We start from the raw sequence: 15,741 nt of genomic DNA on the forward strand, positions 1-15,741 counted from the left end.
TCATGCAAGTCAATAAGTGCGTGGGAAACATCTGACTGCATTCAGATGACATCTCAGTGCAGTCCGATTTCAACTCACTGATAGAATGAAGAAGATGAAGACTTTTTGTCTCATTATAATCCTCATCCGAAAGACCTGGATAGCACTATGATCACACTCTGATCAAACTCTATTCAGAGCGTCATTTGCATAATCGGGCAGATTCCCTGTGATAAGAGAATCTATGCCTGTGAGCCATAACTTCCCTAACTCACACATTAGCAGGTTCCTCTCAGTGCTTCGGCTTCCATCTGTCACACAGCCAACGTTATGGTATTGTTGCAATAGAGCAGCGCTCGAGAGCTGCAGCAAATGTGTTTGCATGGAGACAAAGTTCAGTTCTACTGTTCTGTGTTAGTTACATGTTTCACACTGGTAATGACCCCTTTCATTTACAATGATCTCTGGGGACAGAGTCCCATGCAGATCAGTGTCCAGCCCATACCCGCAAAGAATTTACGAATAATAAAATGGTGGATTTCTCAGGAATAAGACATCTGATTGCAGATATCAAGGTATCATTTTATTCACCTTACTATTACCTGCATGCCCATATAGTGGGGTTGATCCTACTGACAGATTTCCTTTAGCCCCTTCTCTTTGCTGACAAGTTTAATTAGTGTGCTTTTTTCCCTCCCCTTTTTCCAAGAGCCATAACTTTTCTATTTTTGCATCCACATAGATGTATGATGTCTTGCTTTTTGCAGGACGAGTTGTAGTATAGAATGATGCCATTAATTAACCATTCAATGTACAAAACACAGGAAAAATGCTTTTTGTGTTTTGTTTTTACTTTGTACTTTCTGTGGTCAAGGTTTTGAACTTTTTTACTTTTCGGCGACGTAGTCATGTGTCAGGGGCACAATTTTGGGCTACGTATAACTTTTTAACAAAGATTATATAACTTTTTATTGAAAGGAATGTAAACAAAACAACAATTCTGCTCCAATTTTTTCTTGCATTGTAAATATGATGTTATTCACGTGCTGCAAAAATAAAGTGTTATCGTCATACTGTGGGTCAGTACGATCATGACATTACCAAATGCATATAGTTTTAAACATTTTGCAATTTCTTTTCATTAAAAAAATAATTGTTTTTGGGTTGCCATATTCTGAAAGCCATAAGTTTTGCAAGTTTCCATCAGTTGAGCTGTATGTAGGATTATTTTCTTATTGCATGTTGTTTTATTCATTGGTGTCATTTTGTTGTAGATGCAATGTCTCTGTCTAACTTATCAGAGGGGGTCAAAGTACTGGGATTAGAGTTAGGTCTGGTTCTAGGACACATAACAGGAGGGTAGCAGTGCCTAGCTTCCGACACCTTCTGCAGATGGCACGGAAACAACTTCGGAGCCCATGCCATCCCAGAGATGTAACTGTGTCCTTTATTGAGACACTTTGTAAATACAACATAACAAGTCAATGTACTTTTTCCTTCTATGGTAATTACAGTATGTAGGTAGTCATGTATATTTCATTTAAAATTAATTAAATAATAGTACTAAACTTCTCAGTGACCATTAGGAACTATTCCGTAAATTATCCATGAGATACAATTCATTTCACTGGCTAGGATTAAACAAGACCAGGTTAGGTGTTGGTGTGTTCCTAAATGCCTGTCTTCTTGTAGTTGACTTAGGAAAGTTTCTATTCACTTTTCTATTTAAACAAGATCGAAAGTAAACGGAATCAGATCAGTGAGGCTTATTGTGTTTGCTTTTCATTATTGAAAGACATCTTACTTTCATCAGTTTGCCCTTTCATCTGATTTGTGTACCATCAAGCAGTAGATGTATGCAGCTACATGTCTCATTCAACCACAGGTTCCCGAAACTGTCCCTTGTTGATTTTAGTAGGTCATTTAAAGTCCAGCAATTATTTATTTATGCCTTTGCCTTGACTTACTTCTTCTAAAGAGTGTGAGATGGTCATGTAGATATTAACACTATCATACCCTTCCTCGTGTTTACACGCAGGTTCATTCCATTTGATACGAATGCTGCTTGATGAGTATATACTGCTAGCAGTGGAAACACAGTTTAACAATGATAAGGAACAAGAGCTCCAGAATTTGCTGGATAAGTACATGAAGAATGCAGGTGAGTTTGTGCCAGGAAATATAATCAAAATCTTAAAACAAATACTCAAAATAGTTTAGTCCCTGAAGCTATTGATCCAGTTTATGTTGTGAACTCTTAGGCTATGTTCACACTTTGGAGAACACTTCCACTTTGAGTTTGATTACAAATTTACAACAAATGTTCAAAAAGTGCGTTACTTGCGGATTTTGTTGCGAAATTGGCTACTGATGTCAATTTACTACATTACATTAGAACATTAGAAAGCCTTGCTCAGGGTGAAATCCACTGTGAAAAAGGATATTTTAAAATATTCAATTTACTTTAATTTTAATGCAGATCTTTTCCTCAATATGTGAATGTTTTTTTTTTAAAAAAAAAAAAACCTCATTCCATTGTATTGTACTGTGAATTGCTGCAAATTCAAAGTATGGAATTTGCACCACAAATCACAAGCAAACCCTCAATGGCTTTAATAGTTTTCGTTTAAAAAAATTGGTGTTTTATTTTATTATTGAGTAAGAATGAACAGATTGCTTTGCACAACTCCAGTCCATGATTAGAGCTTTCTGGACATCTCTATTACTGACCTTTATTAAAATACTTTTGGGGGGAAAAAATACAAAGGAAATGTGTCATCTTTAACTTTAGGCCTTTTAGAGATCATTTAATCTTCAACTTGCTTAATTGTTCACTATAATAGTAATTTTGACCAGGAGTGGCCAAACATTTACATGCCAATGTAGCTAATACACTCCATAAAATACAAACTGAAGCTAAAGAGTTTACCAGTTCAAATAAAGCAATAAGAATATCTGAATAAATATACAAAATATAACGCTTACATGTCATCATTAGAAATCTTTAATACATTTGGTTGTATCTATATAGATGCTAGCAAGGCAACCTTTACTGCATCACCAAGCTCCTGCTTTCTTGCAAGTCGAAACAAGTCTGGAGGACTTTCAAATGACCCCACAGTCAAGAATGAATGCCTTCAAGAACAGACTTACTCAAATTTGTCACCAGACCATCATGCAGGACTTGTTCGTGGCTTACACTCCTTCTCAAATGAAGATAACGAAACTATTCCACTCCCAGGTAGTGTAGGAAAACTTAACTAATGTTTTGATTTGATAGAAGAGTCTCTTTCTGTATGAATGGATATTAGCTGCATAATTGTGGATACTGGATATGGAAGTAATACATACTGAATAATAGAGTTGGGAGAATGCATTTGTGTGGAAGGAATTAAATGGTACTCGAATTTTACAAAAATTCGTATTTTCCAAATGCACATTTTTTGTAATTTGCTAAATTTTGATGAACCTTACAGGGCTGGCAAAAGTTAAAGGAAAAAATAATAATAGTAATAATATTCACCCCACTGCTCACTTCTTCGGCCACCCCTGCTTCTTTCTCTCCCTGGTACGGTGCTCTTCTTATCATCATTGCGTGTTGCATCTTCATGCTAGGCTGGGCCTATCGACCTTGACTAAGCCCAGGACTACCTGTTAACGCACACGGTCTTCCTTTGCCTATGCTCAGTGTCATGCACTATACGGCCAGGACTTCCGGCTATGATTAAGCCCAGGAAGTCTGTGCTCATGCTTATTGCAAAATCACAGCATACACCACAACTTTACAAAGCACACTCTAAGCTGTGAATTCTGGGTAGGGTGATCCTGGACCTAGTAGTGGCCTGAAGTCCTGGCCTAGCTTGAAGTTGCAGCATATGGTGGCAATAATAAGACGCACCGAAAACCATACAGTGAACAATGAGCAGCAAAGGTGACTGATGAGGTGAGTATTAGTTATTGGGGTTTTTCACTGTATAAAATTGGTGGGTGTCTGACACTTTCATCCTCAGCTTCTTTCACCTGTGTAGGATCTGAACTGCAGTTCTTGGCAACAGAAAGTACACAGTGAATGGAGCAGGCTGTTCAGTGTTTACATACGGAACACAATTGATGTTTTGGGATATGATAACCCTTCAGGTCTGAAATTGATGACCTTTCCTCAGTATAGCTCCTCAATAGTATAAGTCTTGACAATCCTTTAAAGAGGGGCTCATCTTATCAGATTTGTATTTTTTAATTTATGTACTATCTCAAAGCACTGTTAAGTTTTAATTAGAAATGTGTATTTTTTAGATCAGATGGAAGTAACCCAAAGCACAGCTCATCTTATGACTCCACCTATGTCACCTGCCATACTCAACCGAGGAAGCGTAATAAACCAAGGACCAATGGTATTGAGGCCCTCCAGTGTGGGTCCTGGATTAACAACCCATTCTCAAGTCTCTTCATTCTCTGATCCACCCTACCACAATCTTTCTGAATCTAGTGAGAACTACTTTGGTAACAGTTCTAACTATCAGGCCATGTTCAGAACTCATGCTCAGTCTGGGAACTTTCAGCATAGGGTGGACCAAAGTAGATATTCACATTTAGACGACCAACAAGTACCAAGGGATTATTTTACCAGCAGTTGTGCAGTGACTCCATTTAGCACCCGTCCATCATCAAACTATGGGTCATCAAGTTCTCAAGAAATACAAGGAATGCAATTCTTTAATTCAAATGGATACAATTTCTTAAATAGTACTGCTTCTGGAAACTGTCAAGGAGGAACATATACTTCAAACACATCCAATGGTATTGTATACAAAGTTTAATAATGTGTCTCTTACTGTACATATCAATCTATGCAGTGTCATAGGCATTTTGTGCTTGATTTTTTTTATTATTTTGAGTTAAGTATTGGTTTATTGATTACTACAGATGTAACCCCAGGAAATTATAGTCTTCATGGTTGGTTGTATTTGAGGAATGTGAACCACATGGAAAATTACCCAAACTGCACATCTTCTTTGCAGTGTTCAGATGTATGTGGTAAAGTGTCAAGTTTAAAGCAGCAGAACTAGTTTTGTGCTTTATATACAGTAGCAACTAAAGACTACTTGATATCTTTGTGAACAAAAAAAAGTACTCTGTGATATAAGGCAATACCTGTAAGGATTCAGGAGTATTAACCAAAATAAATAACAAAAACCTTTACTGAACAATTTTCAAGACAGACTTATTAAAATATTAAAAAGGAGAATGTCAAATAAAAGCATAAGCCACAGAGGGGACCTCTAAATATACAGCCAATGTATGCACAAAATGTGCATACAATATAACCAGTAAGAATAAATTGACAAAAGAGGTGTAGTCAATAGCTAGCATCAAAATGTATGGATCGATCGCATTAACATAAATATGTTGTGGAAGAAATCCTACAAATAAAGTGGTAGTAAAGGTCAAAATATAAACCTCACAAAAAATATTGCTCAAGGAAGTTATGAACAAACAAAGATAAATAGCCCAGTATTAGGATAGCACAAAGGAGAAAAATACCAATAGATACTGTTGGAGAAATAGAGCAAAAATAGGGTCTTATCCGAGGTTAAGATGGTTAGACACAATAAGATTGTACTCACCAAATGGAGCCAGTTTATGGCTTATGATGCATTCGCTGCAGCAGATCCACAGGTCCAATGATGACCAACCAAAAAGAAAAAAATAGGTAGACATGGATTCACTCTGCGCTGCTGAATAAGTGACAGTCCAGACATATGTCATATATTGCTTTATTCAAAGCGTTTTGGAATTCTTAGACTCCTTCATCAGGAAAAACACGACAGATGTACCTATACATACAACAGTGTTCCCCAACTCCGGTCCTCAAGAACCATCAACAGGTCAAGTTTTCAGGATTTCCTTAGTGCTGTACAGGTGATAATTGCATCACCTTCACAGGCAAGCTTTCCATCACCTATACAACACTAAGGAAATCCTGAAAACATGACCTGTTGGTGGCTCTTGAGGAACGGAGTTGGGGAACACTGTTCTATATATAGGTACATATGTGGTGTTTTTCCTGATGAAGGAGTCTGAGATCTCGGAAACACATTGAATAAAGCCACAACCTACATGACATACGTCTGGACTTTCACTTATTCAGCAGTGCAGAGTGAATCCACGTCTACCCATTTTTTTTGTCAAAGGAGAAAAATACTAATAGATTAAATTGCGTGTATAGCATTCACAAGGGTACAACAGCATATAAAAGTTTGAGCACCCCTGGTCAAAATTACGGTTATTGCGAACAGTTGAGCAAGTTGAAGATGAAATGATCTCTAAAAGTGCTAAAGTTAAAGACGACACATTTCCTTTGTATTTTAAACAAAAAAAAATAATCTTCAACATTTTAGCCCCTTCTCGAAATGCACCGTATATACAGAGTGGTCTGCAGGAGCTGCGTTCCCACAAATTGCCATATATATAGAGCGTCATGATTGCGTGGGCATAAACTGAGCGCCGCCACGATCAAATGTGGGTGTCAACTCTATATGCAAGCTGACACACTGCAGCTCCTTCTGTGCTCCCATCGGCGCAATACGATGCGATCGCATTATGCCAATCGTCTTCATGGTGCCTCCGGGCCAAAAGATGGCCACAGGGTCACCCATGGATGGTGGCCTGTCAGCTCATGCTCAGAGCACGAGCTGACATGCCTCTCCTTGCATATCAAACGCTGATCTAATGCTCTGCAATTCAGAAGCATTGCAGAGCATTAGATCAGCAATCTGTCAGTGTGAAATTGATGTCCCATCCTGGGACAATGCAAAAATGTTTTTTAAAAAGTTAATAAGAATAGTAAAAACTTTTTTTAAAAATCACAAAATAAACAACAACAAATGAAGAAAAATTCTTAATCCAATAAATACATTTATTTATGTAAACTTTTTTTTAAAGTACACATATTTAGTTCCGCTACATCCAGAATGACCTGACCTATTGGGAACTGTCCCACTAATTAACCGTTTCAGGGAACATCATTAAAAAGCAAATAATAAATGAGGCAAAAAATGATACTTTACATTATGCAGCCGAACAAAAAATGGGATAAAACTCTATCAAAAAGACAAAATATAAATAAACAAGAAATCTGTGAAAACTTTATCTTGTCCCGCAAAAAAACTAATTTCCATACATCTCATTCAATGGAAAAATAAAAAAGTTATAGCTCTCAGAACAAAGCGATGCAAAATTCCTGAATTGTTGGTTTTGGCTCCTCCTGCCTCACAAAAATCAGAATCGAAAGCAATCAAAACTTCTCATGAGCCCGAAAGTGGTACTAATAAAAATGTCAACTGAACAATCAAAAAAGCAAAAAACAATCCCTCACAAGACTGTTGTCTGAAATAAGGAAATATTATAGATCTCAAAATATGGAGATGCAAAACTAGTTTTTGCAATAAAAAGCATTTTCAGTGTGTGACCCTCAAAAAAAGTAGTATAATTGCTTATACCGCACAAGAAACGGCATAAAAAATGATTTTTTTTATTCGGCCTCCCAAAGATTGCATGCTCTGCTCACATTTCTTTTGCGCTCTACGCTGAGCGCTTATACAGAGGTTTCCATGTTAATCACTGAAATATGTGACTCAGACAGAACCCTCAGGGGTTTCACCTGAATCAAATATAGGGGGCTTCCACATTACTAGTAGTACAAAGCCTCTGGAAAAGTGCTATAGCTCCTCGGCCCCCAAAAGAAATTCAGCATATTCTGTACTCCCAAATCCAAATGCCCCCTCCCTTCTGAGCCTCAGTGTGCCCAAACCACATTTAGTATCCACATGTTTGACAGTTCTATAGCGATTACAGTCCACCTATTTTACAGGTCTCCAGAAGCCTGAGCTGGGCACGACAACGTACTGGTGACTACGGCTACTTTCACACTAGCGTTAACTGCAATACGTTAAAATGCGTCGTTTTGCAGAAAAAACTCATCCTGCAAAAGTGCTTGCAGGATGCGTTTTTTCCCCATAGACTTGTATTGGCGACGCATTGCGACAAATTGTCATACGTCGTGTACGTCGTACGACGTATACGTCGAAATTTGGTGACACGTCGTCGGTAAAAAACGTTGATTGTAATGTTTTTTGTCTCCGCCTAAAAAACGTGTCGCGACGCATCCTGCGGCATGCGTCGTTGGCTACAATGGAAGCCTATGAGTGACGGATGCGTCGGGACACGTCGTACGACGCAATGCAGCGCTGCAATACGTTTTTTTACACTGAGCATGCACAGAAGCAGGATTTTGTTGCCAATTGGCCAGACACCCCCAAATCTATATAAACCTGGCCTGGGCCTTCAACCCCACATATGCCAGCAAGTAGACAAAGAGAGGAGAAGCCTGCCAGCAAGACTCCAGACTGCCACAAGACTCCAGACTGCCACAAGACTCCAGACTGCCACAAGACTCCAACCAGCCTGCCACAAGACTCCAGCCACCATAGAGCCAGTGTGAGTATTGCCATTTTTGTGTGCATCTGTGTGCCTGTGCATTTGTGTGTGTATGAGGTACTGACTACAGCAAGAGCTTAAAACCTGAAGAGAACCAGAGGCCTGCCATCGTCCTGCAACAGCCAGTGCCATGCTAGAGTCCAGATCCACCCTGATGCCAGCCACTGTGAAGACATGCAGCTCCAGCCGGAGGACTGTCAGCCTTTTTTACGTTTGTGGGTGTATGTGTGTGCGTATGCGTCTTCTGTTTGGGTGCGCCTTTGTGCCTTTGTTGTACATAAGTGTATTTGCATAAAGCTTATGTACTTTTGTGTGTGTGTGTGTGTGTGTATATGTGTATTTTCGTACGGCTGTGTGCTTTTGTATGTATGTCTTCATGTGCCTGCACCTTATTATGCCTTTGCCAATCTTTTGCCTGTTCATGTGTTATGCTTGTGTTATGACTGTGCCTGTGTGCTTGCAGGCATGTTTGTGTGCGTCTTGTTGATTGCATGTGCATTTGTCCATGCCTTAATTGGTTAATTGCCTTTTTCTGATGTATTTACTAAGTATAGTGGTCTGTGCAGCATGTGGTTTAAATGTGTTTTTTTTTTTTTAATCGGATGTATTTTTACAAAGTCTAGTGGTCTGCAGCTTGTGGTTTGAATGTGTGAGCGTGTGTTTTGTTTTTTTCTATTTAGTGTTGATTTTTTTATTACTGTTGAAACCATTCCCAGTTGATGTACTTGTATTTAAAATAAAGAGCATTTCAGCTCCTACTTGTGATGTGAAAAAAAAAAGAAAATAATAAAATGTTTATTAAAAAAATGTCCGTAGTATCATTTCAGAAAGGTAAATTTAAAACTGGTGTATGTACCAATGGTTACACATGCAATACAGAGTTGGTTGAGGGCTCATTTTTTAATGAAGGTTATACTTTAAAGTTTTTTTGGGGGAGGTGATTTTTGAAAATAAAATGTGGTAAATATATTTTTACATGGTGGGTTCACATTTCAAAATATTTTTTTTTGGACATGGAAATGAATGGTTAGGTGCACCTGTCTTTGGGTTTTGGTGTTCACCTTTAATGAACATTTCTCACATCATTTTAGCAGGGTGTTTATCGTTAAACATTACCTAGTTCGGGGGGTGGTCTAACTATAAATCCATTATACTTATTACAGATACACCAGGGACCACATCCACTGACCAGCCCACCAGGACCACATCCTCACATCTTTAAAAGTAAGTTTTGAAGACCCCAAATCTGCAACTTCAATGTGTAGAGCAGATTGCAAGTGTCTTTTAACTTACAGAGACACCAGGACCACAGCCGCCAGCCTTCATACCAGGACCAGCCCACCAGGACCACATCCTCACATCTTTAAAAGTAAGTTTTGAAGACCCCAAATCTGCTACTTCAATGTGTAGAGCAGATTGCAAGTGTTTTTTAACTTACAGAGACACGAGGACCACAGCCGCCGGCCTTCATACCAGGACCAGCCCACCAGGACCACATCCTCACATCTTTAAAAGTAAGTTTTGAAGACCCCAAATCTGCTACTTCAATGTGTAGAGCAGATTGCAAGTGTCTTTTAACTTACAGAGACACCAGGACCACAGCCGCCGGCCTTCCTACCGCCACAATGTCATCTTCTGACAGCCCTCCTCCACAGCAACAGCGTGTATCGGTAAATTAACACAAAATGCCCTCTGGAGCGATCCCTCCTGAGTCCGCCACCGAGGGCCACGTCGGTAGGCCCCACACCTCTGACCCCTCTGTCCCCTCCACTTCATCTGCCCCAAGCACTGGAGCATTATTGCAGCCTTCCTTACTCGAATCTGATGCTCAACAGATAGCGTTCCCTTTACCCCACCCCTCTGATCCTGCCACCTCTAGACCACCATTAGGTTCGTGGCGGCAGTGACAGAGGGGTCAGGAAAGGAGCTATGCTCCTGAGTTCTTACATCTGAATGCATCCTTCCAAAGCTCTTTCAAAATTTTGGGAGAGCAAGTGACTGCTGGTTTCAACATGGTGCAATCACGCATCAGTGAAAGCAGCCATGAAACCAGCAGTCGCTTGGATAGGCTGCATTCAGCTGTAAGTCAATCTCCGGCCAATCTTTTTTTCCAATCCATGCTCAGGAGCATGGAGAAGCTTTCTTTTGAGCAACAGATGCGGGTAATGAATACCTGCCATAATGCTCTACATAAGGCCCTTCACGAACCCCAATCTACCCCCACACCTCCCCACACATCCACTACATTTCCACCCCAGGCCCCACCCCAGGCCCCATTTCCACCCCAGGCCCCATTTCCACCCCAGGCCCCATTTCCAGCCCAGGCCCCACCCCAGGCCCCATTTCCACACCATGCCCCCCATTACCCAACCCAGTCCCAATACCCACGCCAGCCCCAATACCAAACCCAGTCCCAATACCCAACCCAGTCCCAATACTCAACCCAGTCCCAATACCCAACCCAGTCTCAATACCCATCCCGGCCCCCAAACCAAATTTCTTCCCCAATGTTTTCTTCCTTGCCCAGCTTTTCTTCCCCATTAAGTATTCCCCCTACCCCAACACCACCCCCCTCTGGTCAGCCTCCTGCTTTTACCCCCCCTTCCACTGCACCCCAACCAAGTAGGGTTTCCCCACCTATTGACGTGGTCCAACCTTCCGGCCCCTCCTCCCCTCATATCTCCACCCCACACTTTGAAGATTTATAACATTATGTACAAATGTTAAATTTTGTAAATTTTATAAAAATAATTTGAAAAGTAAAAAAAAAAAAAAAATTGAAAATAAATATATATGTTTTTTGCAAAGAAAAAAAAAACAATTTAAAAAAAGAGTTCAAATAAAATTCAGTCTGATTTAAATTCTACTCTTTGTGTGTGTGGATTTATTAAGGTAATATGGTAACTAATAAAAAAGGTAAAATAAAAATAAACACCAGACGTTTGAAAGGTAAAACATATTGGTTTTATTACCAAGAAAACCACGCTTTTGGAACTTTTTTTTTTTGAGAAACACAATTTTTACATAAACAAAACCCATGAAAAACATGTCACACAATGATGTCTTGCCATGGAATAAGCCCAACAGGTGACACAAAATAATCCGCAAACTGGTCCCTCATCCTGGTAACAGAACCTGTGGAGCGAACAGAGCTGCTGCGGTAATCCCACAAGGTTGTCTCCAATTCTTCGTCATCCAAGGAAACGGGCTCCTTTGAAAGGACAAAGTTATGGAGCACCACACATGCCTTAACAACCTCGTCTACAGTTTTGGTTTGCAGTTTGATTGCCGTCAGCAGAACTCTCCACTTTGCCGTCAATATACCAAAAGAACACTCTACTACTCTTCTTGCTCTAGTAAGGCGGTAATTATATACCCGTTTGGTACGGTTTAAGTCCCGGCTACTAAATGGTTTCAGTAGGTGCGGCGAGAGTTGAAACGCTTCATCACCTACACAAACATATTGCATGGCTGGTTCACTTGTTCCTGGGAGTGGTCTGGCTGGCGGGAAATCGTATGTCTCTCCATACAGGCAACTTCCCATCGGAGAGTTTTTAAAAACTTGAGAATCGTTGGGCCGGCCTTAGGGTCCTATGTCCACAGCAAGGAACTTGCAGTTGGCGTCTGCTATAGCCATGTACGATGGAGAAGTATTTCTTGTAATTGTAGTACTCAGAGCCTGTTCCTGCCGGTTTAGCAATCCTTATGTGTTTCCTGTCAACGGCACCAACACAATTTGGGAAATGGCAAATTTGCTCAAACTGTTCTGCACTTCTCAACCAGATGTCCATTGATTGTTGGGGGATATACTCCGGCTGTAAAGTGTCCCAAATAGCCCGACATGTCTCCTTCACTATTCCAGAAATAGTGGAAATGCCCAGCCGGAATTGGTAATGGAGCGAAGTCAGAGATTCACCCGTAGCTAGGAAGCTGTAGAAAAAAAAAAAAATGTTAGAAAAAATTGCAAAAAAATTGAAAAAATTGAAAAAATTGAAAAAAAGCAGTGGAATGGCCGCAAACAATACAAAAATTACATGCTGCAGAAAATGGTACGCAATGTGTCAGCGCACTATTGTCTGCAGCATGTAACATTAAATATGAGCAGCCAATGACATAAAAAAAAAGCAGTGGAACGTCCACAAACAACAACAAAAAAAACATTCTGCAGAAAATGCAACGCAATGTTTCAGCGCAGTATTTTCTGCAGTATGTTATATGACATTCAATATGAGCAATGACATTAAAAAAAGAGGCTTACCGCAGGGTCACCATCAGCCGCTCCGCCGGTGTGATGGCAAGCCTCATCCGTGTGTCCTGCCTTTGGATGACATCCCCTAGTTTTTCAAGCAAATAGTCAAAATGTTCCATCCTCATCCGTACGTAATTGTAGAATTTGTCTGGGTTGAGCCGCAACTCCAGGTAGAGAGTGGACTGGACACCCCGGGTCATCCGCAGTTCATTTATCGGATGTATCCAGAGTCGTCTCCGTCTCCGTTGCTGCAGAAGCATCCTCCATCTTTCTGCTGCCACCTCCTTCTCCCGCACTGTGATATCCAGGCGATTCGTCTCAAATATAACGTCAGTTACCAAACTCGCAATCCTACCAAGTACACCTTCCATCTCTGCCACTAAACTAAAACCCTCAAAGATGGGCTGTAAAAACAGTCACTATATAGTTTTCCATATTTTCCAGTAGCCAATCAAATTTGGGAGCCTCCCATTTTAAAAACGGATCCGTCGTAAAAACGGATGCAACGGATGGTAAAAACGGATGCAACGCATCCAGTATTTCGACGGAACCGTTTAGCGGATTTGCGACGGATCCGTCGAAATGCTGTATGCGTTGCATATGTTTTTCACTTTTTTTGACGCATCCGTTTTTTCTGAAAAAAGACGATTTGTGACGGTTTGCAGTTAACGCTAGTGTGAAAGTAGCCTACAACGTACTGGTGACTGCAATGTACTGGGTACATGATGTGGGTTTATTGCTTCATATACCCAGAAGCCAAATAGAAAACAAACAGCCTTTAGATCAGGCAAACAAAATACAAAATGTCCATAGCAGGGCTGTGCTCTGACAGGCCTGTGGGCACACAGGATGGGGTAGTGTCTGGTATTCAGGGTCGGTCTGGAGCCAAACACACACAGAAGGCCTTCTCCCTCCCAACATACAGACCATGTGCCAAACAACTGCCTCCATTATATAGGCTGTTAACCATACCCAGAGGTAAGGTATTTGGGTATCTAGACCCGTCCATCTCTCACAGCTACCTGCAACCCAGTCCCAGTTGCAACAAATGAACCTCTTAGTGCTTTAATGCACTAGAGAAAATACTGGGTTGCGTGCCATTTCTGAGACACATATCTCCCATCGACTACGCAACCATTAGCCACACTACAAAATGTAATTATTTTTTCTTCACTGCCCAATGGTATAAAATTCTGTGACACACCTGTGATGGCAATATGATCACTGCACCCATAGATGGATTCATTGAGGAGTGCAGTTTGTAAAATGGGGTCACCTATGTGGGGGTTCTGATTTTCGGGCACCTCAGGGGCTCTATCAATGTAACACAGCACTCTCAAACCAGTCCATCAAAATCTGAACTCCAATATGGCGTTTCTTCCGTTCTGAGCCTTGCACTGTGCCTCAAAAGTAGTTTTTGACCACATGAGGGCTATTGGTGTTCTTAGCACAAAAAAATTGGGGGTGCATTTTCCCCTGTTAAGCTTGTGGAAATAAAAAAAAATTGAGACTGAAATCTTATTTTTGTGGGCAAAAATGTGTTTTTTTTTATTTTCATGGCTCAACGTTGTAAACTTCTGGAAAGCACCTGGGGATTCAAGATGCTCAGAACATATATAAATATAAACATGTTAAAGGGTCTAGTTTGCATATTGGGGTAACTTGGGAGTTCCCACTGTTTAAGCACATCAGGGGCTCTCCAAATGCAACCTGACAGCTGCAGAACATTTCATCAAAATCTGCATTCCAAAACATCACTCCATCCTTTCTGAGCCCTGTCATGCACCCAAACAGTAGTTTCCCCCCAACATATGGGGTATTGTCATACTCAGGAGAAATTGCACAATAAATTTTGGGGTCCATTTTTTCCTGTTGCCCTTGTGAAAATCCCAAATTTTTGTTTGGCAAAAATGTGTTATATTTTATTTGTATGGCTCAAAGTTATGAACTTCTATGAAACATCTGGGGATTCAAGGTAGTAAAGTCCAACAAAAAAGAAAATGAACAGCAACTAGGGAACACAAATCACCACTGTAGACAGACAGAGCTATTTATCTGAACTTTTTGCCGTATAAGTATTCAGCTAATACACGGGTGCTTGCATGAAAACAAGAAATGTCCAAATACTTCATGAGGAAAAAAAGGCAGCATCACCAGCTGAAATGAAAAGTTACATGTCCTTTATTTCACAATCGTGCCATGGACAAAAGAAAGGATAAGCAGTACGTGAAAGGAATGCTGGGGGAGGTGAGAGGCAGACAACGGCCGTTTCGCGATTACTCAATTCTAAGGGTCCAGGTGCACGTCCTTTCACGTCCTGCTTATCCTTTCTTTTGTCCATGGCACGATTGTGAAATAAAGGACATGTAACTTTCCACTTCAGCTGGTTTCAAGGTAGTCCCCACAAATCTAAATAACTTCCATGAGCGGTTTAGTTTTTAAAATGGGGTCACTTATGTGGAGTTTCCGATCTTTAGGCACAACAGGGGCTTTCCAAATGCAACATGGCACCCGCTAATGATTCCAGCAAATTTTACATTCAAAAAGTTAAATGGCACTCCTTCCCTTCTGAGCTCTGCCATGCGCCAAAACAGTAGTTTTCCCCACATATGGGGTATCTGCATATTCAGGAGAAATTTTGGGGTCCTATTTTTCCTGTTATCCTTGCAAAAATAAAAAAATGGGGTCTAAATATTATTTTAACCCCTTCATGACCCAGCCTATTTTGGCCTTAATGACCTTGCCGTTTTTTGCAATTCTGACCAGTGTCCCTTTATGAGGTAATAACTCAGGAACGCTTCAATGGATCCTTGCGGTTCTGAGATTGTTTTTTCGTGACATATTGGGCTTCATGTTAGTGGTAAATTTAGGTCGATAATTTCTGAGTTTATTTGTGAAAAAAACGGAAATTTGGCGAAAATTTTGAAAATTTTGCAATTTTCACATTTTGAATTTTTATTCTGTTAAACCAGAGAGTTATGTGACACAAAATAGTTAATAAATAACATTTCCCACAT

The 15,741-nt window shown here is 40.3% G+C and overlaps 1 protein-coding gene across 1 annotated transcript in view; it reads left to right on the forward strand.

The window, feature by feature from the left end:
• Positions 1-15,741, forward strand: part of RFX6 (regulatory factor X6) — a 257,787-nt gene that overhangs the window by 198,670 nt on the left and 43,376 nt on the right. Inside the window, exons 15-17 of the mRNA XM_077289522.1 lie at positions 2,018-2,140; positions 3,011-3,220; positions 4,273-4,776. Coding sequence (XP_077145637.1) covers positions 2,018-2,140; positions 3,011-3,220; positions 4,273-4,776 — 837 coding nt within the window. The remainder of the gene's footprint in view (positions 1-2,017; positions 2,141-3,010; positions 3,221-4,272; positions 4,777-15,741) is intronic.

The sequence above is a fragment of the Ranitomeya variabilis genome, chromosome 2 (genome assembly GCF_051348905.1).
Source record: "Ranitomeya variabilis isolate aRanVar5 chromosome 2, aRanVar5.hap1, whole genome shotgun sequence".
NCBI lineage: Eukaryota > Metazoa > Chordata > Amphibia > Anura > Dendrobatidae > Ranitomeya > Ranitomeya variabilis.